At 49.7% G+C, this 25,185-nt stretch overlaps 1 protein-coding gene across 7 annotated transcripts in view; it reads left to right on the forward strand.

The window, feature by feature from the left end:
- ADAMTS2 (ADAM metallopeptidase with thrombospondin type 1 motif 2) overlaps window positions 1-25,185 on the forward strand; it is a 267,913-nt gene that overhangs the window by 67,150 nt on the left and 175,578 nt on the right. For all 7 annotated transcript variants that reach the window (XM_053670905.1, XM_053670906.1, XM_053670907.1 and 4 more), the window contains exon 3: window positions 15,087-15,246. In XM_053670905.1, the coding sequence (XP_053526880.1) occupies window positions 15,087-15,246 (160 nt within the window). The remainder of the gene's footprint in view (window positions 1-15,086; window positions 15,247-25,185) is intronic.

Raw genomic sequence — 25,185 nt, forward strand, 5'->3', positions numbered from 1 at the left:
CCAGGGTCACCTCTGTGATTTTTTATAACAGAGGGATAAGGATGCAGGTACAGACAGGAGTGTGCAGTGAGAATTTACAAAAACCACATAAGCCAAGTATTGATGGCAGTGAAGAATTGCTGGAGTTTGTCCCCCCTACCCTGGGTCTCCTGGGGCCTTGTGCCAGGGTGGTGAGGGGTGAGCAGGGACATGCTCCTGAGCCTTGCCTGTCCTGCTGGGAAATCTGAGTGATTGCTTCACTTCTTTGAGCCTCCGGCTCCTCTGGAAATGGAGCATTCTGCCATGTACAATTTTAAGGGGGTTTGAGTTTATGCCATATTCGAAGGCCTATTGTCATATACCTCTAACAATGGGGACTCACACCCAGGGCTCCCTCAGATGCCCCAGGTCTGCTAGGACTGCCGACCAGAGTCTATAGATTGACATGAAATGAGAGCTGGACCCAGGGAGTGGGCTGCTATGGCCCAAGGGAGCCTGGGCCTTTATTTTGTAGGTAGAGGCGATGGTCCAGGGGAGGAACAGATTTCTCGCTTGTGGTTTGTTCAGGTTCTTTCTCCTTGGTCCTATTGGAACTACAGGGCATAACTGGTACCTAACTCACAGGTCACCTACCTGACCCCTCACTTTGCAGATGAGGGCTCTGAGAGCTGCGGGGAGCAGGACTGACCGGGACAGGACTGCAGCCAGGCCCCCTCGCTCTTCGCCAGGGCTCTCTTCCTCAGAGGCTTCTTCCTTCACCTTGCTTGTCAAAGTGGAGTCCAGCTTTCTTTAGCACCTGTCTGGGGCTCAGCACAGGGGGCCCATGTCGATTGGAGCAACATGGTTTCAAGCCTCAGAAACTGGCTCTGGACAGCTTAGGGCAAAGGGAGAACTTTCTGGAGCAAGGGACCAGGCCCAAGTAGGGGCAGGGCCTGCGAGGTGACTGAGTGGGGCTCTGGTGCTTGGGGACAGCCCTGTCTGTGCTCCCTCGGTTCCGGCTACAGCCTCCCCTGGGCCTGGAAGGACAAGCCCTGCACACCAGCAGGAGAGGTTGCTCTCCGCCACATGGGCGTCCACAGAAGGGCGTGTCCTGGAAGGGGTGGGGCAGAAACTGATGAGACACAGGAGGGCAGGCAGATGCCTCCTAAGCCCACGGGATTGCTCTTACCTGCTGGTGACCAGCTTCCCCTCCACATGATCAGGGCTCCTTTTGGAAAAGTGGAAAAAGCTACATGCAGAACATGCTGTGATGCTGAGCCGTGAAGGAGCCCTGCTGGCTAGCAGTGTGGCCTCCACTGCAGAGACTTTGGTTCTCACACCTGTGACTTCAGTGGTTCGGTCGGGGCTGTCCTGATCTGCGCAGGCTGTTGGGAGATGCACTGAAGTGGCAGACCTGTTTTTGGCACTGTGCTCACCAGAATGTCATCAGACCAGGCCTGGGCGTGCGGCCCAATGCCCTGGTCTGCAGGACAGGCTGGTGCCCTTTCCCCTATGGCCCAACTGAATCTCACCTCCAAAAGTCAGAAGAGCTGACTTTCTCCTTCAGTCCCAAGCATTTCAGGAGCCATGGGCTTTGGTGCAGATACAGCCAAGTCCAAGAACCACACCATGCACAACCAATCCTGAAAATGGTGCAGAAATGGCATCAAGAAAACCCAATCACAAATATATAAATCTCTTAAGGGAGTAGACCCCAAGTTTCTGAGGAACATGCACTTTGCCAAGAAGTATGGCAAGAGGGCCTGAAAAAGATATAGACCAACAATGCCCAGGCCATGAGCGTGCATGCCGAGCTGTGAAGGCCTTCGTAAAGCCCAAGAAAGTCTAGCCCAAGATCCCAAAGGGCAGCAGCCACAAGCTCAGTCAGCTTGCCTGCCTCACTAGCCCCAAGTGTGGGAAACGTGCCTGAGCTGCACTGCCAAGGGTCTCAGGCTCTGCCGGCCCAAGACCAAGGCTTGAACTTAGGCCAGGCTTTGGCTGCAGCTCAGGCTTAGACTGCCAAAGATGCCCAACCCCCCAAGAAGCCTCCACAGTCAAGGTCCCTGTCTGCTGATGTGAGGACAGAAAGATAGGTGTGACCCCTGGGTTGCTGTCTGCATGGGGTTAGGATTCTTCTGTGCTAGTTGCACAAATAAACCTGAGGCAGGGTCTATCAAATGAAGGAGTGGGAGGAGAAGAAGAAGAAGAAAGGAGGAGAAGAAAGAGAAGAAATGAAAGGATGAAAGGAACTAAAAATAGATGGAGCCTGGTAGTTCTCTGGTCTCCAGATCAAACCACCACTTCTCAGAGCTTCATGAATTGTAAGATGCCTGCCTACCTTCTTCTTCAGGGAACTGGAATCTTACCAGAGGCCGGCCTGTGTGGGCATTCCTATGGCAAGTGCATGTGTGTGTTTCAGAGCAAGGCCAAGTTTGGAGAGACAGCAAGCTGATACAGGGGCACACTACCTTGTCCTCTGTCAAAATCTGGATCCTTCTGTTTCTGGAGCAGCTTCCTGTTTTCTTTTTATTCTTTGTAGGCACCTCATAGTCTTGGTGCCAGAGGCTGCAAAAATGACAAGGCTGAGTGACAGACCTGGTGCCAGTTACGAACCTTGGGAGGCTGCTGTGGGCGGCAGCCTGTGATCCAGTGAGCTCAGCAAACTGGTCACCTGCAGGTGGGGACAGCATGCTCACTTGCTTTCCTATGGTGCCCCAGCTTTGAGAATGTGAGTGTTTAAAAACAGTTTAAAATCCAAAGTAACAAGATAGCTGTTAAGCCTTTGGGTTCTTAATAATTTTCAAATTTTTTATTTCCATTTGTAGTGATTATTTCATCCTAAACCAAATAGCAAAGAGGGCACAGAAGAAGGTAGAAAGGCATCTTACAATTCATGAAGCTCTGAGAAGTGGTGCTTTGATCTGGAGACCAGAGAACTACCAGGCTCCAGGCCCTGCAATGGCCTCTGAGGGTCAGGGACACAGCCCTTTCTGTGAGCCTCTCTTCTGGTGGAGTTGGACACACAGTCACAGAGTCCCCTCTGTGGGACACGAGGCTGTCCAGACACTCTTTCTGGAGTCCCTTTAGACTGTGTGCTTCAGGGATTTCTTTAATGTTTATAGAGTTGGGAGAGAAAACTGAGGCACATGATTGGTTGCTTGGCTCAGGTGCTCCCCATTGGTCCTGGGTTGCTCAGGCCTGGCCTTGAGACGGCAGTCTCTGGTTTCAGGGAGATCACATGTGGGGTGGTCATTCATTGGTCTCAGGTGGTCGGTGCCTGGCCTTGGTGGGGTGAGCCTTTGGTCTTGGAACAGGTGCCACCACATTCATCACCGTGACATGGTGTGTATGCCCCACAGTGCCAGTTGGAGTGGATTCTGTGAAGATTCTGTCTAGCTTGTCCATGGAGGAGCACTGCCAGGGAGAGGTTTTTGGTTGTGTGAGGAACCTGAGTAAACTGGCCCTGCCCCGTATCCTCAGTTATCTCAGGGCTCTTTTGCGCCCTTCAGGTGGGACCTGGGAAGACTCCTTCCAGGGTGCTTGGCCTGGTTCTTGACCATAGAAAGGCCCTGGGGAGCATCAGACAGTCAGGGCCCTCAAGTCGCCTACCGGACCGCACCAGGAAGTCGGCCGAGGAGGAGAGGCCGATCCCCTGTGTGTAGGGAGAACCTATACTGCCTCCTGTGGTCTCTCAGGCCAAAGAGCACTGCTCCTTATCAAGCCAGGTTCCTGGTCATGTTGGGTCTTTCCAGAATGACCCCAGGGCCCCAGGCCTGGGGTGCAGATGGCTCCCAGTCTGAATAGAAGGGCCCCTTCCGAAGAGGGGGTATCCTCACTGGGCTGATGCCTGACTACCATAATTGCCACAGTAGGCCCAGGGGCCCACCTAGCCTATGCTCCTTCCACCTGGGACCTGGGGTCTGACTCCTAGACCTCAAGGTCCCCAGGTCTAGGCCTCCACTGTGTCATTTGGAAAGCAAGTAGATGGATGATGCCAGTGGGTTGCAGAGTGTCACCTCCATATGCCTCTCTAGGTGAGTAGGGGGCCCAGGGAGACGCAGCACCTTGGCACAGGTTAACCGTCCACACAGAAATTATTCTGGGAACCCAGAATTTCAAACTCAGGGATTGCTTATTCACTGCTGCCCTGCAGCTAATTCCCACATGTCCTCGAAGGGGTACTATCAATGAGACGGGTTTGAGACACCAGTCTGCCCCAAACCTACACGCAGGAACATCACTTCAGCACAGAGGAAATCACTCTCTGTTTCAAACACTCTCACACATGAGCCAGTGGAAGGGGCTGGCCCATGGCGTCCCACCCTCCCAGTCTGTTTATCTCAGAGGTCCCACTGTTCTGAGGTCATTCATTCATTCCACAAGCATTTGCTCACTTCCTCCCCAGCCTGGCAGGGCCCTGGGACATAAGAATGAGTCATAGTGAGGGAACCTCCAAGGTTCCCATGGGCCTCTCCTCTCCTCTCTCCTCCCACAGCCTCATGACCTTGGCCCCCATACCTCTGGTGCCTGCCCTTCCTCTGCCTCTTGGTCTCCTTCCCCAGAAGTCCAGGATTCTAAAGACCGATGTCCTTGTGGGGTCTGCTGCTCCTGCTCCTCATCCCTTAGGGAATGGTTGCCCCCTGCATCCCCCACCCACTGGGACCCTGTATTAGTTTCCTGCGGCTCCTGTAACAAATTACTGAAAAAAAAACGAAGCTTGTTCTTTCACAGTCCTGGAGGCCAAAGTCAAGGCTTTGGCAGGGCTGCACACTGCTTTGAGGGTCAAGGGAGAATCCAGCTAAACTGGCAGATTGAATGGACAACAGGAAAGCCCAATGTTCTGATGTTTCAGGAGAATCTGGAAATATGGTCATTTATGTAAAATATCATGATGTTTAAAGAAGAACAGCTAAGTCAAGCCTTTAGAAGCCCCTGAGTGAGGCCATCAGATTTGCAGAATGGAAGACCCTGTCCCTCTAGAAGGATCAACAATTAGGCAGCTACCTGTGAACAAAAATAGCTCTGCAGAGCTCAGGAGTCCCTTATGAAACTTCAGCAAGGCAGTGGAATAAAACACCTGGGAATAATGGCAAAGTGGGAAGGAAGAACAACTCCATTTTGTCTGCATCACCCAGCCCCAGAGTGACAGTGTTTGCAACCAAGAGGGGCCTCCCCATCCAGAAAGTGTCCCCTTCCTAGGAAAGGAGAGTAGGGTAAGTCACCAACTCTCCCAGACTCTTGGGCACCACACAAAGAACTTACTTTAGCTTTACTCCACCTGAGACAGGGGAAGCTGAGCTATGCAAAGGTGGCTGGACACAAGGGACAAGGGCATAGGCACCAGCATCAGACACACAGAGGGGCCTGCTCCATAGAGGACCCAGCAGCTTTTACCACAGAAAAAAACAGTGGCCACCACAGCTGCTGTGGACCTACAGGCTTCCTTGCTGAGATTTCTCCCCATAGGCTTCCACATTCACAGACACAAGATGCCTGAGTTCCTCTGCCCTAACCCCTGCTCCCCACCTCCTGGCCTCTGTGGTTGTGTGACTGCATAATGCCGGCTTAGACCCCTGTGGCTGAACCTCACCACTGTGCATGTGCTCAGGGATAGCCTTTCTAGCAGGGCACACATGCCACCAGACTGACTTATGTCACCAGCCTCTGCTGCTGTGCACATGTCTATGGGGAGACCCTGTGGCCATGGGAGTGCATGCTGACAGCCAGGGCCCCTGTGGCTGCCAGCATGCCCACAGTTGGCTCCAGTTCTTACTGTTGGCCCTGTGCCTCCTCACTACATGCATGTTGGCAACCACCCCCTGCCACTACACAGGAACCTGCAGCTGGCCCCTGAAGCTGAGTCTGTGACACTGCTAGGTCTGGCCACCACTACTGCTGGCCCTGATCCCCAGCCACTGGGTCTGGAGATACTACTAAGGATCTCAACAGCCCTTGCAGACACCGTGGAACCCCTACAGCACAGCATGCACCAGTGTGCCTCCACCTGTGGGTGAGGGTCTTTCCTTACTGAAGTCTGGAAATGTGCAGGCACCTATGTAAGGCTACCAAGATCATGAAGAAGCAGGGGAACATGACACCACAAAAGGAGCAACTCCAGAGAAATGGACACATGTGAATTGCCCAACAAAGAATTCAAAAGAATTATTCCAAAGATACTGAGAGAGTTGCAACTTAACAAAACCAGAAAAACAATACAATAACAAAATGAGAAGTTCAAAGATAGTAAACAACAAACAGCCAAAGAGAAAATTTAGAGCCAAAGAATACAATGACTGAACTGAAGACTTCAATAGAGATCTTCAGCAGCAAACTTCACCAAGCAGAAGAAAGAATCAATGAACTCAAAGAAAGATGATTTGGAATTATGCAGTTAGAGGAACAAAAAAAGAAAAGAATGAAAAGTAGTGAATAAAGCCCATGGGACTTATGAGATGTCATTAAGAAAAATAATCTATGCATTATTTTTGGAATCCTAAAAAGAGAAAAGAGGGAGAAAGTGGCAGAGAGTGTATTTGAAGAGATAATAGTCGAGGATTTCCCAAATCTGGGGAGAGAGTTAAACATTGAAGTTTATGAAGCCACTAGGCTACCCCCACATTATTCATCCAATGATCTTCTCCAAGGCACATTATATTAAAACTGTCTAAAATAAAAAAAAAACCAGAGATAACTTTTAAAAGGGGCAAGAAAAAAATTCTCTTATGCAGGGGAACCTTATAAGAATATCTCTTTTTCTCAGCCGAAACCTTGAGAGAGTTGAATGATGCATTTAAAGGGTTGAAAGAAAAATGCTAATCAACAATACTTTACTTGGCAAAGTTGTCCAGAAATGAGGGCGAGATAAAGACTTCCCAACAAACAAATAATGAGAGCTGCACCATTAGACCTGCCTTTCAAGAACTGATGAGTTCTTCAAGCTGAAACAAAAGGATGCTATTTAATGACATGAAAATATGAAATATGCAAAACACTCTAATATTGAAATATGGTGGTGTGTTAACCACTTAACTCTAGTTTACAGGTTAAAGACAAAAATATTAAAAATAGCTATAGCTACAATAATAAGTTAGTGGGTACACAATATAAAAAGATGTGATTGTGACATCGAAAATATAAAATGCATGTGGAGAATAAAAGGATAAAGTCTTTGTATAAGATCAAAGTTGTTATCAACTTAAAATGGATTATATGTACATATATATATATGGTATTTCAAATAAGCCTCAGAGTACCAAAAAACAAAAACCTATAGTAGATACATACAAGGTACAAGGGAATCATATTACACTGCTGTAAACAATCATCAATTCACAAAGGAAGACAGCAAGAGAGGAACAAAGGAACTATCAAACAGTCATAAAACAACACAATGGCATTAGTAAGTGCTTACCAATTCAATTATTTTAAATGTAAATGGATTACATTCTCCAATCAAAAGCATAGGATGACTGGATGAATAGAAGCACCAGTTCCAACTATATGCTGCCTATAAGAGACTCACTTCAGCCTTAAGATACACATGGACTCAAAGTGAAGGGACAGAAAAGGTGTTCCACCCAAATGGAAACTAAAGAGAACAGGGGTAGCTATGCTTATATCAGACAAAATTAAGTCAAAAGCTGTAACAAGAGGCTAATAAGGTCATTATATGATGATAAAGTGGTCAATTCATCAAGAGAATGTAACCATTGTAAATATATGTGCACCCAACATTAAAGTACCTAAAGGCATTAATCAAATACTAACAGAACTGAAGGAAGAGATAGATAAAAATACAATAACAGTGGGGGACTTTGTGTCCCACTTTCAACAATAGGTAGATCATCCAGACAGAAAATCAATAAGGAAACACTAGCTTTGAACTGTACTTTAGACCAAACTGCCCTCACAGACATAACAGAACATCCCATCCAACAGCAGCTGAATGCACATTCTTTTCAAGTGCACATGAAACAATCTCCAGGATTGACTATATGCTAAATAAAAAAACAAGTAGTAGCAAATGTAAAAGAACAAAATCATGCCAGTGATCTTTTCTGACTACAATGCCATGAGCAGGAGGAAAACTGAAAAATTCACAAAATATGTGAAAATTGAACAACACAGTCTCAACCAACCAATGGATCAAAGAAGAAGTCAAAAGAGAATTTAAAAAATCTTAAAACAAACAGAGATTGAAACAGTACACCAAAACTTGTGTGATATGGCAAAAGCAGTTCTAACAGGAAAGTTTATAGTGATGTGTCTGCAATAAAAAAGAGAGACTTCAGATAAATTACCTACCTTTATGCCTCAAGGAGCTAATGAAAGAAGAATAGACTATGTCCAAAGTTAGAAGATGGAAGGAGATAGCACAGGTCAGAACAGAAATAAATGAAATAGAGACCAAAATAACCAAAACATAGTGAAATTAAGAGCTGAGTTTTTAAAAAAGATAAACAGAATTGACAAACCTTTTGCTAAATTTACTAAGAAAAAGAGAGGACTCAAAAAAATTATACATAAAAGAGGAAAAACTACAACTAACATTACAGAAATACAAAAGATTGAAAGAGACAACTATGACCAGTTATACACCAATAAATTGGACAACCTAGAAGAAATGGGTAAATTTCTAGAATCATACAACCTATCAAGACTAAATCTTGAAGAAGTATTAAATCTGAATAAACCAGTAACAAGTAAGGGATTGCATTAGTAATCAGTCTCCTAACAGGACCAGATGGCTTCACTAGAAAATTTTACCAAACTTTTAAAGAAGAATTAACTCCCATCCTTCTCAAACACTTCCAAAAAATTGAAGAGGAGGGAAACCTTCCAAACTCATTCTACAAGGCAAGTGTCACTCTGCCACCAAAGCCAGGTAAGGATACTACAAGAAATGAAAACTAAGGCCAATGTCATTGATGAATATAGATGCAAATATTCTCAACAAAAATTATCAAATTCAGCAGCACATTAAAAGTATCATATATCATACACCATGATCAAGAGTGGTTTACCCCTAGGATCCAAGGAGAGTCAACATATGCAAAGTAATAATGTGATACACTACATTAATAGAATGAAAGATAAAAATCATTTGATCATCTCAATAGATGCAGAAAAGCAGTTCATAAAATGTAACCTCTTTCATGATAATAACTTTCCAAAAAATAGATATAGAAAGAGCATACCTCACATGGTAATTCCACAGCTAATATACTTTTTAAAATATATTTTATTGATTATACTATTACAGTTGTCCCATTTCCCCACCTTCATTCCCCTCCACCCTGCACACCCTCTTCCACCCACATTCCCCCCTTTAGTTCATGTCCATGTGTCGTAAGTTCTTTAGCTTCTACATTTCCCATACTATTCTTGCCCTCCCATCTATTTTCTACCTACCATCTATGCTACTTATTCTCTGTACCTTTTTGCCCTCTCTCCTCCACCCACTCCCCTGTTGCTAACCCTCCATGCGATCTCCATTTCTGTGGTTCTGTTCCTGTTCTAGTTGTTTGCTTAGTTTGTTTTTGTTTTAGGTGTGGTTGTTGATAACTGTGAATTTGCTGTCATTTTACTACACATGTCTTATCTTCTTTTTCTTAGATAAGTCCCTTTAACATTTCATATAATAAGGGCTTAGTGATGATGAACTCCTTTAACTTGACCTTATCTGAGAAGTGCTTTATCTGCCCTTCCATTCTAAATGAAAGCTTTGCTGGATGGAGCAATCTTGGATGTAGGTCCTCGCCTTTCATGACTTGGAATACTTCTTTCCAGCCCCTTCTTGCCTGCAAGATTTCTTCTGAGAAATCAGTGGATAGCCTTATGGGCACTTCTTTTTTAGGTATCTCCTTTCCTTTTGCTGCTTTTAAGATTTTTCAAGTTGTCAGAGAGGTTCAAAAGTTTCTGTTTATTTTTTTTTAATTCTTCTTCTTTCATTCTGGTCTGGTTCAATGTTTATTTCTTCCCTTTGTTCCAAATCAGTGATTTGAGTCCTGGTTTCCTTCCTGTCACTGTTGGTTCCCTGAATATTTTGCTTTATTTCATTTTGGGTATCTTTCATTTGTTCTTTCATTTTTTGACCAAGCTCAATCAGTTCAGCATGTTGATGATCAAGGCCTTAAATTCTCCATCAGATAGGCTGGCTATCTCCTTATCATTTAGCTCTTTCTGAAGTTTTGATGTGTTCTTTCATTTTGGCCCATTTCTTTATTCAGGGCCCCTGGTAAGTTGTAAGTTGTAGGGAGGCAGGGCCTTAGGTATTCACCCAGGCAGGGCAACCCTCTGTGCTGTGCTGCAGTGCTGCTTGTGGGGAGGGGCCAGAGAGGGAGCAATGCAGCTCACTGGCTGCTTGACTCTAGCCCACTCTCCAACAAACTCTTCAGTGAGACTGGGAGTTTCTCCTGCCGCGGCAACCGCCATAGTCTACAGCCAGTTCGGAGTCTCAGTTTCCCCATCAGTCAGCCCCACCTGCGCAGCCCACCACCTCACCCCAGCCAGCCCAGTCCACACAGTGATTGCCTTGCCATGGTTTTTCAGACAGCCCCACCTGCGTAGTCCACTGCCTTGCTGTGGTTTCTCTCTGTCTGCTGCCTTACCAGTCTGGTTATTGTTTCACTGTTTCTTTAATTCCATGGTTGTCAGAGTTCCATGCAGTTTGATTTCCCGGCACTTCTAGTTGTTTATTGATTTTAGGTTGGTTGTTATCCTCCTTTTGGTTGTGTGAGGAAGTGAAGGGTTTCTGCCTATGCCTCCATCTTGGCTGGGATCCAGAAACACAATTGATTTTTGTATGTGTATTTTGTATCCTGAATCTTACTGAATTTGTTGGTTACTTCCAACAATTTTTTTGGTGGAATCTCTTGGAATTTTTATGTACCAGATCATGTCATTAGGAAACAGAGACAATTTCATTTCTTCCTTTCCAATTCTGATACCTTTTATTTCTTTTTCTTGCCTGACTGTGCTGGCTAGGACTTCTAGTACTATGCTGAATAGGGGTGGTGAGCTGTGGGCACATTAGTACTGCTCCTGATCTTAGGAGGAAAGCTTTCAGTCTTTCACCATTAAGTATAACAGAAAAGAATGAAGAAACAAGAATTCAAAAAAATGAGGAGAGGCCTAGGAACCTCCAGGACATCTTTAAATGTTCCAACATCTGAATTATAGGGGTACCAGAAGGAAAAAAGGATGAGCAACAAATTGAAAACTTATTTGAAAAAATAATGAAGGAGAACTTCCCCAGTCTGGCAAAGGAAATAGACTTCCAGGAAGTCCAGGAAGCTCAGAGAGTCCCAAAGAAGTTGGACCCAAGGAAGCACACACCGAGGCACATCATAATTACATTACCCAAGATTAAAACGAAGGAGAGAATCTTAGAAGCAACAAGAGATAAGGAGACAGTTACCTACAAAGGAGTTACCATCAGACTGTCAGCTGATTTCTCAAAAGAGACCTTGCAGGCAAGAAGGGTCTGGAAAGAAGTATTCCAAGTCATGAAAGGCAAGGACCTATATCCAAGATTGCTCTATCTAGCAAAGCTATTATTTAGAATGGAAGGGCAGATAAAGTCCTTTCCAGATAAAGTCAAGTTAAAGGAGTTCATCATCACCAAGCCCTTATTATATAAAATGTTAAAGGGACTTATCTAAGAAAAGGAAGGTCAAAAATATGAACAGTAAAATGACAACAAAGTCACAACTATCAATAAATGAACCTAAAAAAATAAAAGAAAGAAAAACAATGGAAACAAAAACTAAGCAAACAACTAGAACAGGAACAGAATCAGATGGAGGGTTTTCAGTGGTGAGGGGGAGCAAAGGAATGCAGGGGGGGGAAGGTACAGGGAAGAAGAAGCATAATTGGTAGGTATAGAATAGATGGAGAGAGGTCAAAATGGTATAGGAAACAGAGAACTCAAAGAACTTATATGTGCAACCCATGGACATGAACTAAGGGGCAGGGAAAGCTGGAGGGTTAGGGGGTGGAGGGGGGATAAAGGGGGGAAATGTAATAGCATAATCAATGAAATATACTTTTAAAAATCAGTTGTGTTTCTATACACTAACAATGAACTATCTAAAAAAATAAAGAAAACAACCTCATTTATAATAGAATCTAAAATATTTAGGAATGAATTTACCCAAGGAATTAAAAGATCTGTACACCAAGCACTACAAAATATTGGTGAAAAAAATTAAAGAAGATGCAAGTAAATGGAAAGATATACTATGTTCATGGAACAGAAGAGTTAATATTGTTCAAAATTCTGTACTACCCAAAATCATCTGTAGACTCTATGCAGTCCCTATTAAAATTTCATGTTCCAACAGAAAAAACATCCAAAAATTTTAAGACCCTAAATAACCTAAGCAATCTTGAGAAAGAACAAAGCTGGAGGCATTACATTTTCTAATTTTGGTTATATTTATGAAGCTATAGTAATCAAAATGGCATGGTACTGAAATAAAAACAGACATCTAGTGAAGCATAACTGGGAGTCCAGAAATACAGACATGCACATATGTGGTCAATGTATATTTGGTAAGAAGCCAGGAGTACTCAGTGGGCAAAGGGCAGTCTCTCTAATAACTGGTGTTAGGAAAACTGCACATCAAATTCAGAATAATGAAATTGCACCCCTATCCTACACCACTCACAGAAGTTAACTTGAAATGGATTAAGGACTTAAATGTAAGACCTGAAACCATAAAACCAATAGCACAAGTGACAAAAGCAAAAAAATCAACAAGTAGGATTATATTAAATTAAAAAGTTTTTGCACAATAAAGAAATAAAATGAAAAGGCAACCTATAGAATGGAAAAAATAATTTCAAGACATAGTGGTTAATATTCAAAACATATAAGGAACTCATTCAACTCAACAGCAAATAATAACAATAATTAACAATAATCTGATTAAAAGATAGACAAAGGATCTGAACAGACATTTTTTCTAAAGACATACAAATGGCCAAGTACCTGAAAAGATGTTCAGTATCACTGACCAACAGGGAATACACATCAAAACCACACTGAAATAACACCTCATACCTGTTAGAATGGCTGTTAGCAAAAAGGTAATGAGCGTGGGTGAGGATGTGGAGAACAGGGAACCTTTGTGCACTGTTGGCGGAAATGCAAATTGGTTAGGTCAATTTGGAAAATAGTAGGGAGGTCCCTCAGAAAATTAAAATTAGAGCTACCATATGACCCAGCAATCCTCCTTCTGGGTACATATCAAAAGAAAAGGAAAGAGATCAAAGAGATGCCCACACTCCCATGTTCACTGCAGCACTTTTTACAGTGGGTGTGGAAGCACCTGAGTGGCCGTCTGTGGACAACTAACTGATAAAGAAATATGGTGCATATATGCCGCGGAACATCGTTCAGACCTTCTAAAGAAGGAAACTGTCATTTGTAACAACATGGATGAAACTGGGGGATACTAGGCCACAGAAAGACAAATGCTGCATGACCTGGCTTATATATAGAATCTAAACCAGTCAAACTCACAGAGGCAGAGAGTAGAATGCTGGTTGCCAGGCTTGGGGAAGGGCAGGGGAGGAACAGTTGAAGTACACAGAATTTCAGTTACACAAGAGAGTTGAGTTCTGGAGACCCACCACACAGTCAGTGCCCGCAGCTGACAACACTGTTATGTGCTTAACATTTGCTACAAGGGTTGATTTCTGTTGTGTTCTTGACGTAAAAAATGATAATAATAAAGGAGGTGGGAGGACACTTTGAGAGGCAATGGGCACATTTATGGCCTTGGTAGATAGCGGTGTTGGTTTCACAAATGTATATGATCCCCCAAACCCATGGATTTCTAGACATTAAATATGTACAGCATTTTACATGTCAGTAATACCCCCAATAAAGTGGTTTTTAAGAAACTAAAACATACCACTGAATGAGTCATGAGTGAGTGAGATAAAGAAAAGGTATCCGCAGTTTGGCACAGTGGGGGCCCCTGTGTGAGACTACTGTTATGTGGACACTGGACCAAAAAATCAAAGTGTGGCAGCTGAACAGGGCAGTGGCCAAGCATGGTCAAGGGGAGGGCAGGGCCATGTGCAATGGCGGCTGGGGGCTGCTGAGCCAGTGATTGAAAGGAGAAGCAGAGTTGACCAGATGGCCAGAGTGGAGGGCAGGGGCAGGGCCTCCCAAGCTGAGGGGCAGGTCAGTTCAGGGGCAGGGAGGCCCAGCCAGGCCCCCTGTGTAGGAAGGACAGAGCTGTCCTGGAGACCAATGGGAGGTATGCGAGCTGGGGGCAGGACAGGCAGGCCTCAAGCCTTGCATGCTGAGATACAGAGCAGCCTGGAGTCCAAGGGAGGTGAGCCAAGAGAGAGCACCAGGCACGAGTGCCATGGCAGTCTTGCAGAGGGTAGTGGTCTTGCCGGGGATGCCAGTGGAGTTGCTATAGAGTCAGGGCTGTGACTGCTGGGGCTAAAGGGATGCAGAGCGGGGGTGGTGGGGGATATAGCCCCCTGCAGGAGCATACAGGCTCCACCATGGCACCCTTGCCCAGCAACATGGAGTCCCCACCACTCAAGCCTGCTTTTCCCAAGGAAAGCTGGAGTTCCATTTTGAAACATTTGAAGTCTAACCACTTTGAGTATTGGGTTCACAACTTTGAAAATACTGTTGGGGGTACAGTGAGCATGTCTGTGGGCAGATCCAGCCTTGGCTGACAGTTTGACCTTCACCTTGAACTTGGAGCTCCTGGGGATGGGGTGGCACTGGTCCATCTGTGGTGCATCTTGGTATCCACCTGGGGCCACACACAGGCCCAGAGTGGTACTTCAGTTCCTCCCAGCTATTCTGGACAGTTTGGCCTTGCAGACCCAGATGAGGAGAGTTGAAAAATGGGGGTGGGAATAACTTAGCAGAAACTCTTTCCCAGGGAGTATATGACCCTGGCCTCAGTGAATGAAGTGGACATTGTGGGCAGATGGGCCCCTGAGGCCCCAGTCTGTGACCTTCCTGGCCCAGGGTTCTGGTTCCAGCACCTATCTCTTCCAGGCGGGAGATACTGCCTTCTGGGGCCCCATTGCTGCTCCCCTGTCTCCTGCGCTCTGGGAATCTGAACCATCTCATCTTTGCCCTGCAGGCCGGCCTGATCCGCATGGAGGAGGAGGAGTTTTTCATTGAGCCACTGGAGAAGGGGCTAGCAGCGAAGGAGGCTGAGCAGGGTCGTGTGCACATGGTATATCGCCGGCCATCCACACCCAGGCTCCCTTCTCTGGGTGGGGCACAGGCCCTGGATACAGGTAAGGCTGCTGCAAGTGTGAAGGCCGCATGGTAAGCCTTGGACATCTGCCATGGGGACCCAGGCACCCCTTCTGCAGGCCTAGTCAGGCTGAAGCTGAACCCTGCCTTGTTGATCACAAAGCATAGTGGGGGGTACTGGGGTGCACAGGACCACAAGGTTGCAGGTGTAGGGCCTCCAGAGTGGGCAGTGAAAGCTGCCTGAGGGTCCACCTTCTTCTTACCTAGGGCCAGGAAGAGTCAGGGAGCAAAGGAGACCCATACCAGGCCTGCAGCCCCGGCTCAAGGCCTGAACCCATGTCTGTGACCCTGAGCCTCTGAAGACATTTGTGGCCTCCAGACAGCCTCTCTCCATGGCGACCACGCCTCCCTGGTTGCTTACAGAGACGGTCCTAAGGTCTCCATCAGCCTATGGGGGCAGAGGAGTGCACCACAAAGGCCTGGGCGCTCCCAGGAGCCTCCTGAACCTGCAAGACTTTCCAGTTTCATTCTTTTTTTCAGCATAGAACCCTGTGCACCATGGGCCAGGCATGTGGGAGAAGCCACTGGACAGGCGCAGTGATAGCGTCCCCCCTCCCCTGCTGCAGCCACTTGGAGCACTCTGGCAGAAGGGGCTCACTGGCCAGCCCAGACTTTTCTAGCATTCCAGGGATCTAGGGTCACAGATTACCATGAGGCCAGGTTGGGGTCTGACTATGGTCCCAGCAGGCCTCACAGGCACCAGGGCCCCAAGGTCTGGATGAGACCGCCCTGCCTGTGCCTGGCCCTTGTATGGTGGTCTCAGGCCTCAGTCTCAGGCACTAGACCCCTGGCTGCTGGCAGGTGGCAACAGGCATAGAGGCCTGGGTCTTGGGTGAGGTGGATCTGTATGTTTAAGTGATCCCCAGCAGTACCGCTGGGCCAGCCCTACCCCCCAGGCTGTCATTGGTGGAGACTCACCCCCACCTGCAGCAGCCCTGGCTCATTTATCTTAGGTCTCCAACTTCTCAGCTTGAGGGATAAATTGGGTGCAGCCTGGCAGGGCAACGTTCTGATTTCAAGGAGTAGTGTCACATATCTTTGAAAGGGAATGGTTTCATCAGGAAGCCTAGCACTCTCTGGAGCTGATCGATACTTCTGTTGGGCCCTTCATCCCAGTGATAAATTGTTGTCTGCCTGGGCTGTGAACAGGGAGCCTCCACTGCCCCGCTCTCCCCAGCCTCAGCCTCTCCTGTCTCTTTCCCAACCTTGGGCTTCTCTGTAGCTGGAGAAATGAAGAGGAACCGCACAGGGTGTGGCTGGAAGTGAAAATGGGCAGGGGAAGTGAAGTGCCTCAGAGCAGGGACTACCAGGGCCCTGGCCTTGCTCCCTGACAGCCAGCTGCCCTTGGGCCAGTTTGAGCCCCTGGCCTTGTCTTTTCTTTTGTCCCGTGGAGTTAGAAAAGCCCATGTCCCAAAGAGCCAAGGTCCTGCTACTTTGTGCTTTTGGCCTGGGTCTTCTGGGCTGGCCTCTGCTGGTGGTCTCAGGATCTGGCTAAACCTGGCTGCGGAGTCGCCCACAACCTGGGCGAGTTTCCAATCCCATCTTCCACGTGATGCTTGTTTTCCTGAACTGGACAGCTCTCCACTGTGGCCTGGCTGGCCTGGCCTCATTAGCCATGCTTCTACTGGTCTTCAGACGTCTTCTAGTAAATCTTCCCCTCCCCCATATTCCCTTATCTATCTACTTTGGTGAGAACTTGGAACTCAGAACTTAAGACAGGAATTTCAAACTCAGAATAAGTATGGAAACCATTGGCTTGTTGACGTGTCAAACTCATTTTCACCAGGGCCACATCAGCTTCACGGTTGCCTTCAAAGGGCCAAATGTATTTTTGACTCCTTAACAGTTCAGGAGTAGTTACATTTGTACAGTCTTAAAGTTATTTCAGCCCTTTGAAGGCAACCTCGAGGCTCATGTGGCCCCCGGTGAAAATAAGTTTGATACCCTGGCTTAGAAGATTTGGGGGAAGGCCAGCTACACCATTCGGGAGCTGAGGCTACTCTGGAAGAGGCAGGGGGAGCTTTCCCTGGCTGGGCTCTGGGCCGCAGCCCTGGGCTGTGTGTGTGCAGGCTGTAGGCCAAGGCGCCATTCCTTAAAGTCCCTTCCTGACCCTGCGTGGGTGACTTGGTCCGTGGACAGCATGTTTCTCCCTGGATGAGCCTGATTGTTCCCACCTGGCCCAGGACTGAGGCACTCACGGGCTGGAGGGCATCCAGATTCACAGTATGTTGGGGCTCGGCTGAGGGCCCCAGGTGACATCGGACAGCACAAACCAGCCCTCTCTCAGCCTGGGTCCAGTGAGGGCCCACAGTTAGACACAAACGGGAAAGCAGTATCCTGGGCTGGCTATGTTTGCTCCTTGCACTTTCCCACAATAAAACAAGAGCCCAGGACCTGTGTGTGTGCCTACACAGCAGGGGAACCCTTCTCCAGGTGAATTCTGATGGGGACCCTGACACGTCAATGTCACTCCTGCAGGCTCCTGAAAGCACATTTGAACTCACTGTTGTTACTGGTGAGCGGTGGTTGTGGTGGGTCCTCCGGGGAAAGGGAAGCCCCTGTCCTGGGCCTGGCAGGGGTGGGGTGAGCATGTCCCTCCCACAGGTCTCCTCCTGGATGCTGGGACACGTTGTCCTGTTTTCCCTGGGCAGCCAGCCAGCTGCTTCCTGGAGTGTCTCAAGGGTTCTCCAGGCCTCAGAGACTCATCACCACTGATAGTCTCTGCTGCCTGAGAGCAGCCGAGGGGTCTCAGATGGGAACAGCTGAAAAATGCAGATTCTAACAAGCTCCAGGGACCCGGGCTAGCACTGGGTGTGTGCCCAGTGGCCTAGTGTCACCAGCGTCACTCTTGGGTCCTGGAGGAGAATGTGGGGTGAGCCAGAGACTGAGAAAAAGGGGAAGAAAGGCTTTTCTCTCCACACTGGCCATAGTGTATGGCAGAAGCTTCTCTGCTGGGGTCTCCTGGGCCGGAGCCTGGCCAGGGCAGGAGGGCGGAACTCAGAGCCCGGGGCGCTAGGGTGGCCTTTCAGGGAGAGGTCTCTCTCAGATACCACGAGTCCCATTCTCTGTCCCCCCAGAGCCAGCCCTGTGCCCCTGGGCAATATGTTGGGGGTAAGGGTGCCCGTGATACTTGCATCTCTGGGATGCATGCATTTGCACCTGCACATGCACTTGCCCCAGAGCAAGGTTGGGGCTGCTGCCTGAGCCCAGCCCTGGCTGTTGTCTGTCAGCCCATTGTCTGCGGTTGTTGAGGGAAAGCCGGGGCTTGTGGTCCTGGCACACCTCACCCCTCCTAGTCTCAGGCTGCTTCACATGTTGCCGCTGACCAGGTAGCTGCAACCAAGGACAGTTTATTCTCTTGCAGCTCTGAAGGGCAGAGTTCGTGACGAGTGTCACTGGGCTGAAATCAAGGTGTTGGCTGGGCTGCACTCCTTCCAGAGGCCCGAGTGGGGAATCCATGCCCCACCATTCCCAGTGGCTGGTCGCTACTGGCACCTCTTGGCTTGTGGCCCCTGCCTCTGTGGTCACATTGCCACCTTCTCTTCTATGTGTGTGTGTGTCAGTGTGTCTGAGTTTCTCTGTTACCAGGATGCATGTGATTATAACTAGGACCCTTAGATCATCCCAGGTGATGTCCCCTGTCTCAAGACCTGTAATCTAATTATATCTTTGAAATTCTTCTTTGTCCTATAAGGTAACATTCCCAGGTTCCAGCAGTCAGGACCTGGTGTCTTTGGCGGTGTGTGAAAAAGGTGCACATCTTCAGGCCTTTCTTAGCCCTTCTCAGGGAACAGTGTTCAGGCACAGGCTAGGCAGAACCCTCAGCCTTCTGCCTCTACTGGAACCCTCTCCAGGCTGTAGGCCTGCTGCAGCTGGGCTGGGTAGAGACTGGGCCATGCTGTGGCTAGGGTGGTCTCAAGACCATGGGCACAGGGAGATCAGCCCTGCTGTTGGCACCGAGTGCCTGGCTGTCAGGGTGGGGTGAGGTGTGAACTTGGGTCTCGGGAAGGTTCCTACAGGGCTAGGAGAGATCCGGGGTCACAGGATAGGCCTGTAGACTTTCTGCCAGGCCCATGCTGCCCTTGGCGGAAGGTCTTGCCATCCCCAGAGGAGGACCGCAAACTGAGAGGCCCTGGGGACCAGCAGGCAATCCAGCGAGGGTGGCGGTAGGGGCAAGAGACACAGCTGCACCACTCTGCGCCTGGCTTTCACTTCCCTGCTTATGACACAGACACGGACACGGAGAGTCGGTCTCTGCTAAAAGGGGAACAGAAGCATGAATGCAGTGGCACACAGCCCTGCTGGCCTCCTGGGCACAGGGCAGAGTGGAGACCCCTCCTCAGCTTCCTACTGTGACCTGGTGGGAGTGTGGGCTTGGGACAGCAACCCTCCTACAGCCAGAAGGCTAGACATCAGAAGTTCTATGTGAACTCTCCTTATTTTCAAATGTTGCTTCAAAGTTCTGAAAAGCACCATGTGGGCTGAATAAAACATGGCCCCCATTGGCCACCTGTGCTTATGAGACACAGAGGCAAAGTGTCCCCGTACCTTCCGGGCCTGCTCCCCTGGGCCCTGGGGCAAAGAGCTCCTGCTGGCTGGTGGGCGGTTCCAGTCCCCTAGAATAGCCTCTGGGACCCTGGATGCCCCCTGCCGGACCCCACTTTACACTAGGCCCCAGCAGAAGGAAAAGCGAAGGAAGAGTAGTCAGACTGCTCAGCACCCATGACCTCGGCTGCCCCCTCCTGTGAGGAGAGGCCCCTCAAGGCAGTGAGTGCCAAGCCTTGAGGGGCCTCCCTGGGGGGCAGCATGGGCACACTGCCCTGGGGAAGGCTGTTCCCTGCCGCTGTCAAGGAAAGCCTGTGAGAGAGAGAACAGGGCTGCCAAGTCTTCACCCAGAGACCACAGTCCTTCCTCCCCACTGACCTGCTGCAGGTTTCCAGGCCTATAAAGGGTGAAGCTGCTCTAGGCCAACAGGGCCAGGAGCCCATGCTGGGAGCTCTCGGGCTACCACCACTCATGTTCCAGAGCCTGGGTGGCCTCCTACAGGCAGTGGGCAGCACTCCCCACCCTGAGCAAGCCAGTGAAAAGCGGCCTGAAAGCTAGTGCTGCATTTGTACCAGCTAGAAACAGAGAGGCCAAGCAGTTGGGGGAGAGGGGCAGAGGAGTGTGGGCCCTAACTTGCTGGAAGCCAGGTCAGGGGGTCTCTTGGCCCTGAAGTGGTTACCACAAACTTAGTGGCTTAAAACAACTCCGGTTTATTCTTTTACTGTTCTGGAGGCTGGAAATCGATCTTTGTGGGTTAAGCTGAAGTTGTGGGCAGGACCAGTTTCCTCTGGAGGCTCAAGGAAAAAACCCTTCCTCACCTGTCTCAGCTGCCGGTGGCAGCTGGGTCCCCTGGTTCCCGGCCACATCCCACTGCCCTCCGTGCCACGGTCACAGCAGCTTCTCCTCCTCTGTCAGGGCTCCTTCTGCGTCCCTCTGGTCAGTGCCCCCTGGAATAATCAGCATAATTTCCCACCTTAGCATTCTTAACTTACATCTTCAAAGTTGCTTTTCCCATGTCAAATAACACAGGTTTGCGGATCAGGCTGTGGCTATTCTATGATTCAGCCTGCCCAGTGTCTAAGTGTGGAGGAGGGGAGAGAGGGGCCCTTTGCACCCAGAGCCCCAGGCCTGGCCACTGTCTCAGGGAAGAGACCTCTCTCTGTGTCCTCAACCAGGCATTTCCAAGCCTCTTCCTGAAGTTCTAGGGCCTTAGCCTGGCTGACTTGGGGGGTGACCAGGCTTTCGGACTAGACTTGGCCCCTCCTCAGCTCAGCCAGCAGCTGCCAGCTCACTGAGTTGCAGTGAAAGCCTGGGTGCCTTGGGGCTCAATTCTCTGGGCCCTCGAAGTTCTGCCTCCTCACCCCACCCAGCCCTGCAGCTTGGGACCAGAGGAATCCCACAGAGAAGCACTGATTGGGAAACTCGAGGCAGCTGGCCGGCCTCGGGAGGCATGCTTCAGAACTGTGCTCACCCTTGGCAGAGCCTCTGCGCTCCCTGACTCTGGCTGGCCCCCCAGACAGCCATTGGAGATGCCAGTGAGGTGACGTGGACTCACACTGGGAGGGGCCCCTGTGTGTTGTCTGAGGCCTGGAGTTGTCTGGGGTCAGTCTTGGTGCAGCCTTCCCTTCCATGGACAGCTGATTGGTGCTCTGCCTTTCCTTTCCTTGGATGTGCATTGTGAACGTCTCCCAAAGCACTTCGGTTGGTGCGCTGCAGTTGTGCCTATGTTCAGGTTTCACGGGGTCTGGGAGTGGAGTCCTGCTGTGCTTCGGTGCTTCTGGGGTTTACTTAGCAAGAGCAATGTGTCCGGTTGTCTTGTTGGCCCTAGGCTCCAAGTGCCTGCTCTTTGGGGGTCCCCAGCACAGCAATCTGGGATGCCTCTGGGAGGAACGAGCTGTCTGCAAGGGCAACCCAACAGGTTCGTGGCATGTGTGCTCCACACCTGTCAGCTGGCCTTACAGCTGGGCTGGAATGTCCATGGGGACTCCATAAGCCCCCATCCACACCCCAGGGACCCCAGGCGACAATGGTGAAAAGACACCTAGGCTTCCTGCACACTGTGTCTACATGCTGGGTCAGAGGGACCCAGGGGCCCCACAGCTGATCCTTGCACAGAGGTCTCCTGGGGACGCAGAGGGCCCCGAGGGCAGGTGAGAAGTGCTGGGTCCCAGCTTTGAGGATGGGGCTGCAGACATGGCTTGAAAGATGTCTGAAGGTGACAAAAGGCTGTTCTTCAGCAGCAGAAACTGGGCGTAGGCTCAAGGCTCACACTCTGCCAGTTCACACCAGGTGGAGGCCCTGTTTCCTCTCGGAATTTTCTGTAGGTTGGCAAACACTTCAGTGAGATCCAAGTCTGAAGTTTTCTATGAAAATTTCCAATGTCCCTTGACCCATTTTTCTTTGAATTAATACCAAACAGTGCTGTGCACTGGGCCCTGAAGGGATGCTAAGCTGGGAAAAGGTCACACAATTAGGTGGAAATGTTGATGTCTGCTCATTCTCCCTCCCACTCCCAGGCTTGATTTTTCTCCCTCAGTTCCACTCTGCCTTTTGCACACACCCACACACACACATGCATAGTTGGAGCATGGGCTGGATCCTTGAGCCAGATGTCTCTTACAGACCTCTGGATGTGGTCGCAGTGGCCTGGACTGTGGGTCAGCCTCAGACAAGCCTCAGGGAATGTGCCTGGAGTAGACAGAAGAATATGGCAGTGGAGTCTGGCTGGAGCATGTTGTATGGGATGTCCAGGCAGGGTGATGGTGCCCTTCAGACTCAGTCAGAGTTTGGGGACAGCCTGCAGGACAACAGGGACCTGAGGAGTAGGGAGGGACTGGGTGTAGGAGAGGATCTGGGAGCTGGGCCTGCACAGCACGGGGGATGCTGCCAGTCTGGGCCTGAAGGGACCAGCTGCCTGGTGATGCTCTGCAGTAATGGGGGCGTGAGAACAACACCTGTACTGCTCAGATGGGACGCGGGCTCAGAGGGAGCTCCTCTCATTCTTCCATTAAATCCTTCATTCAGCACATTCTTACTAGATATCCATTGTGCCTTAGGCTGGATTGGGTTGGAGACACAACAGGGAATGAACCGGATGGAGTCTTTCAGAGCTCATGAGCCATTGGGACAGATGCTGCGGAGATGGTCACGGTGGCCTGGGCTGTTGGTCAGCCTCGGACAAGCCTCAGAGAATGTGCCTGGAGTAGGGAACATGGCAGTGGAGTCTGGCTGGAGCATGTCCTATGGGATGTCCAGGCACGGTGATGGTGCCCTTCAGACCTGGTCAGGGTTTGGGGACTGCCTCTTCATGAGCAGAGCAAAGTGTGGGAAAAGGATAGAGTGAGAGGTCAGGTGAGGGAGGAGCAACCTTTTCCAGGTCACAGGTGCCACTAGTCCAGTTGGAGGGGAGGCCTGGCCTTGGGCAGTAGGCTCCAGGCAAAAGGGACAGCCACTGGGCCAGAGGGCTGGGATGGGTCTGCTCATGTGGAGTCACCTGTGAGGGGGTGGGAAGCCTCAAGAGGCTCTCAGTGGAGGGAGTGGGAACAAGGAGGCTATGAAGGATGCCAGTGGCCCCAGTGCATGTGTTGTGGACATTTGGAGGTGGAGCTCCCAGGACGTGGGTGAGGGAAGGGATCGGGGATGGCTCCTGGTGTTTGGAAGCCCTGAACAACTGGGCAGATGCTGTGTGTCTGTAACAAAGATGGAGGTGGGGATGCTGGTGGAGGCCTGGTAGCCGGGCCAAGTGCAGAAGCCAGAAATAGGGCCTTTCTTTTGACTTTGGAGCTCAGCCTGTTCCTTGCTCCTTGCTGTCTGGCTCAGAGGACAGGGTTTCCAGGACAGATCATGCCACAGTAAGCCCACCTGGCTTGCAAACTCTCAGTGTGGGGCTCAGTGGCCTAGACGTGGCCCTCATACCTGGGAAGGCTCTGGGGAGCACTGGCTGCTCCTCTGCTCTGGGAGGCAGAGGCCCTGCTCTGTGAGATAGGATTGCTGGGGAGAGTGTGAAGTCCAGGGTTCCTGCAGACACGCACATGCCCATGCATCTCTGGCAGGCCCGGCTCTCCTTCCCCAGTCTGCACTCTGAGGAGGGGCCTGAACCTGCTGGGATGGATGGAAGCCTGTGAGCATGTGCAGGTTGTAGGCTGTCCACCTGGCTGGGGCCTGGGGCCTGGGGCCTGGGGCTGCTGTAATGTCCTCACCTCTACTTCATCCTCTTGGAATTTTGACTTGGGGATCTCCTGGCAGGTGGCCTCAGGTTCTTCTGGTGCTGACCCTGCTGGCCTTGGCCTGAGCCTGCCTGGACACCTGGAACCTGTCTCTGAGCAGCAGCCAGGGAGTGCTTCCAGAGAGAATGGAAGAATGGTCAGATCCTAGCTCAGGACAAGCACAGCTCTGGTCAGAGCCAGACCACTTCCCACTGTAGCTCCTGGAGTCTGCAAATCCTCTCCAGTGAGGGGGTTTGCAGGTAATAATTGGGCTGATCCCTCAGCGAAGCAGTGTTGCTTTTTGCTTTAATTTGTGCATCTTTGATCACAGGCGAGAATCAATGCTCTGCCAGCATTTGGTTACTTTGTATGTCTCTCTTCCCATTTAAGTCCTCTGCCCATCCATCTCCTGAGGTCTCATATATCGGGATAAGCCCTTCATCTGCTTTAGATATTGACTTTCTGTCACAGTTCCCACCAGCCTTTCCCCAGGCTGTAGTTCCCCTTTCCTTTTCTGTTTCATTCATTTTTGTTGCACAAAAGTCAGACTTTCTGTAGCCCAGTCCTTGGGTGACTCTTCTCCTGCCCCTGAAGCTGCATTGGTGCCCCAGGGACAACACGTTTACCCAGGGCCCACCTGTGACAGTGCTCTGCCTCCCTGTGTCCTGTAATCAGCCTGCAGCAGAAGGCCTCGGTTCCCCACACTACTGCCTGAGCAGCCGTGAGGGTCCAGGGAGGGGAGGGCAGTGCTGGAAGAGTGCTCGTGCCTGTAGGCAGTCCCCAGAGCATGAAAGGCATGCCATGGGTCCAGCTATGCATCCTTTTATGGACCCCATGGGTGTGGTTGGCATTGGCATTGTACCCACTTTACAGATGAGGAAACTGAGGCATGGATGGGTCACAACAGAAGCCATCAACCCTGTGGAGGCAGGAATGAGCCAAATAGGACACAGGGCTGTGCAGTCCCCTGTGCAGAGCCTGCTGTCCACTCCAGAGCCTGGGCTGATCAGCTAGTGGTCTTGGTCCCACCTATAGACTTCCCATCACTGGGACACATAGGCCTTCTGGGCATGGAGGTTCTGCTAATGACATGCAGAAACTGAGGCCCAGCAGGGTGTGAGGAAGTGTCTCAGGTCATTTAGTACATGAGCTGCGTAGGAAATCTTTTGC

The sequence above is a fragment of the Artibeus jamaicensis genome, unplaced genomic scaffold (assembly GCF_021234435.1).
Source record: "Artibeus jamaicensis isolate MK-2021 breed Jamaican fruit bat unplaced genomic scaffold, CSHL_Jam_final contig_648, whole genome shotgun sequence".
In the NCBI taxonomy this organism is placed as follows: Eukaryota; Metazoa; Chordata; class Mammalia; order Chiroptera; family Phyllostomidae; genus Artibeus; species Artibeus jamaicensis.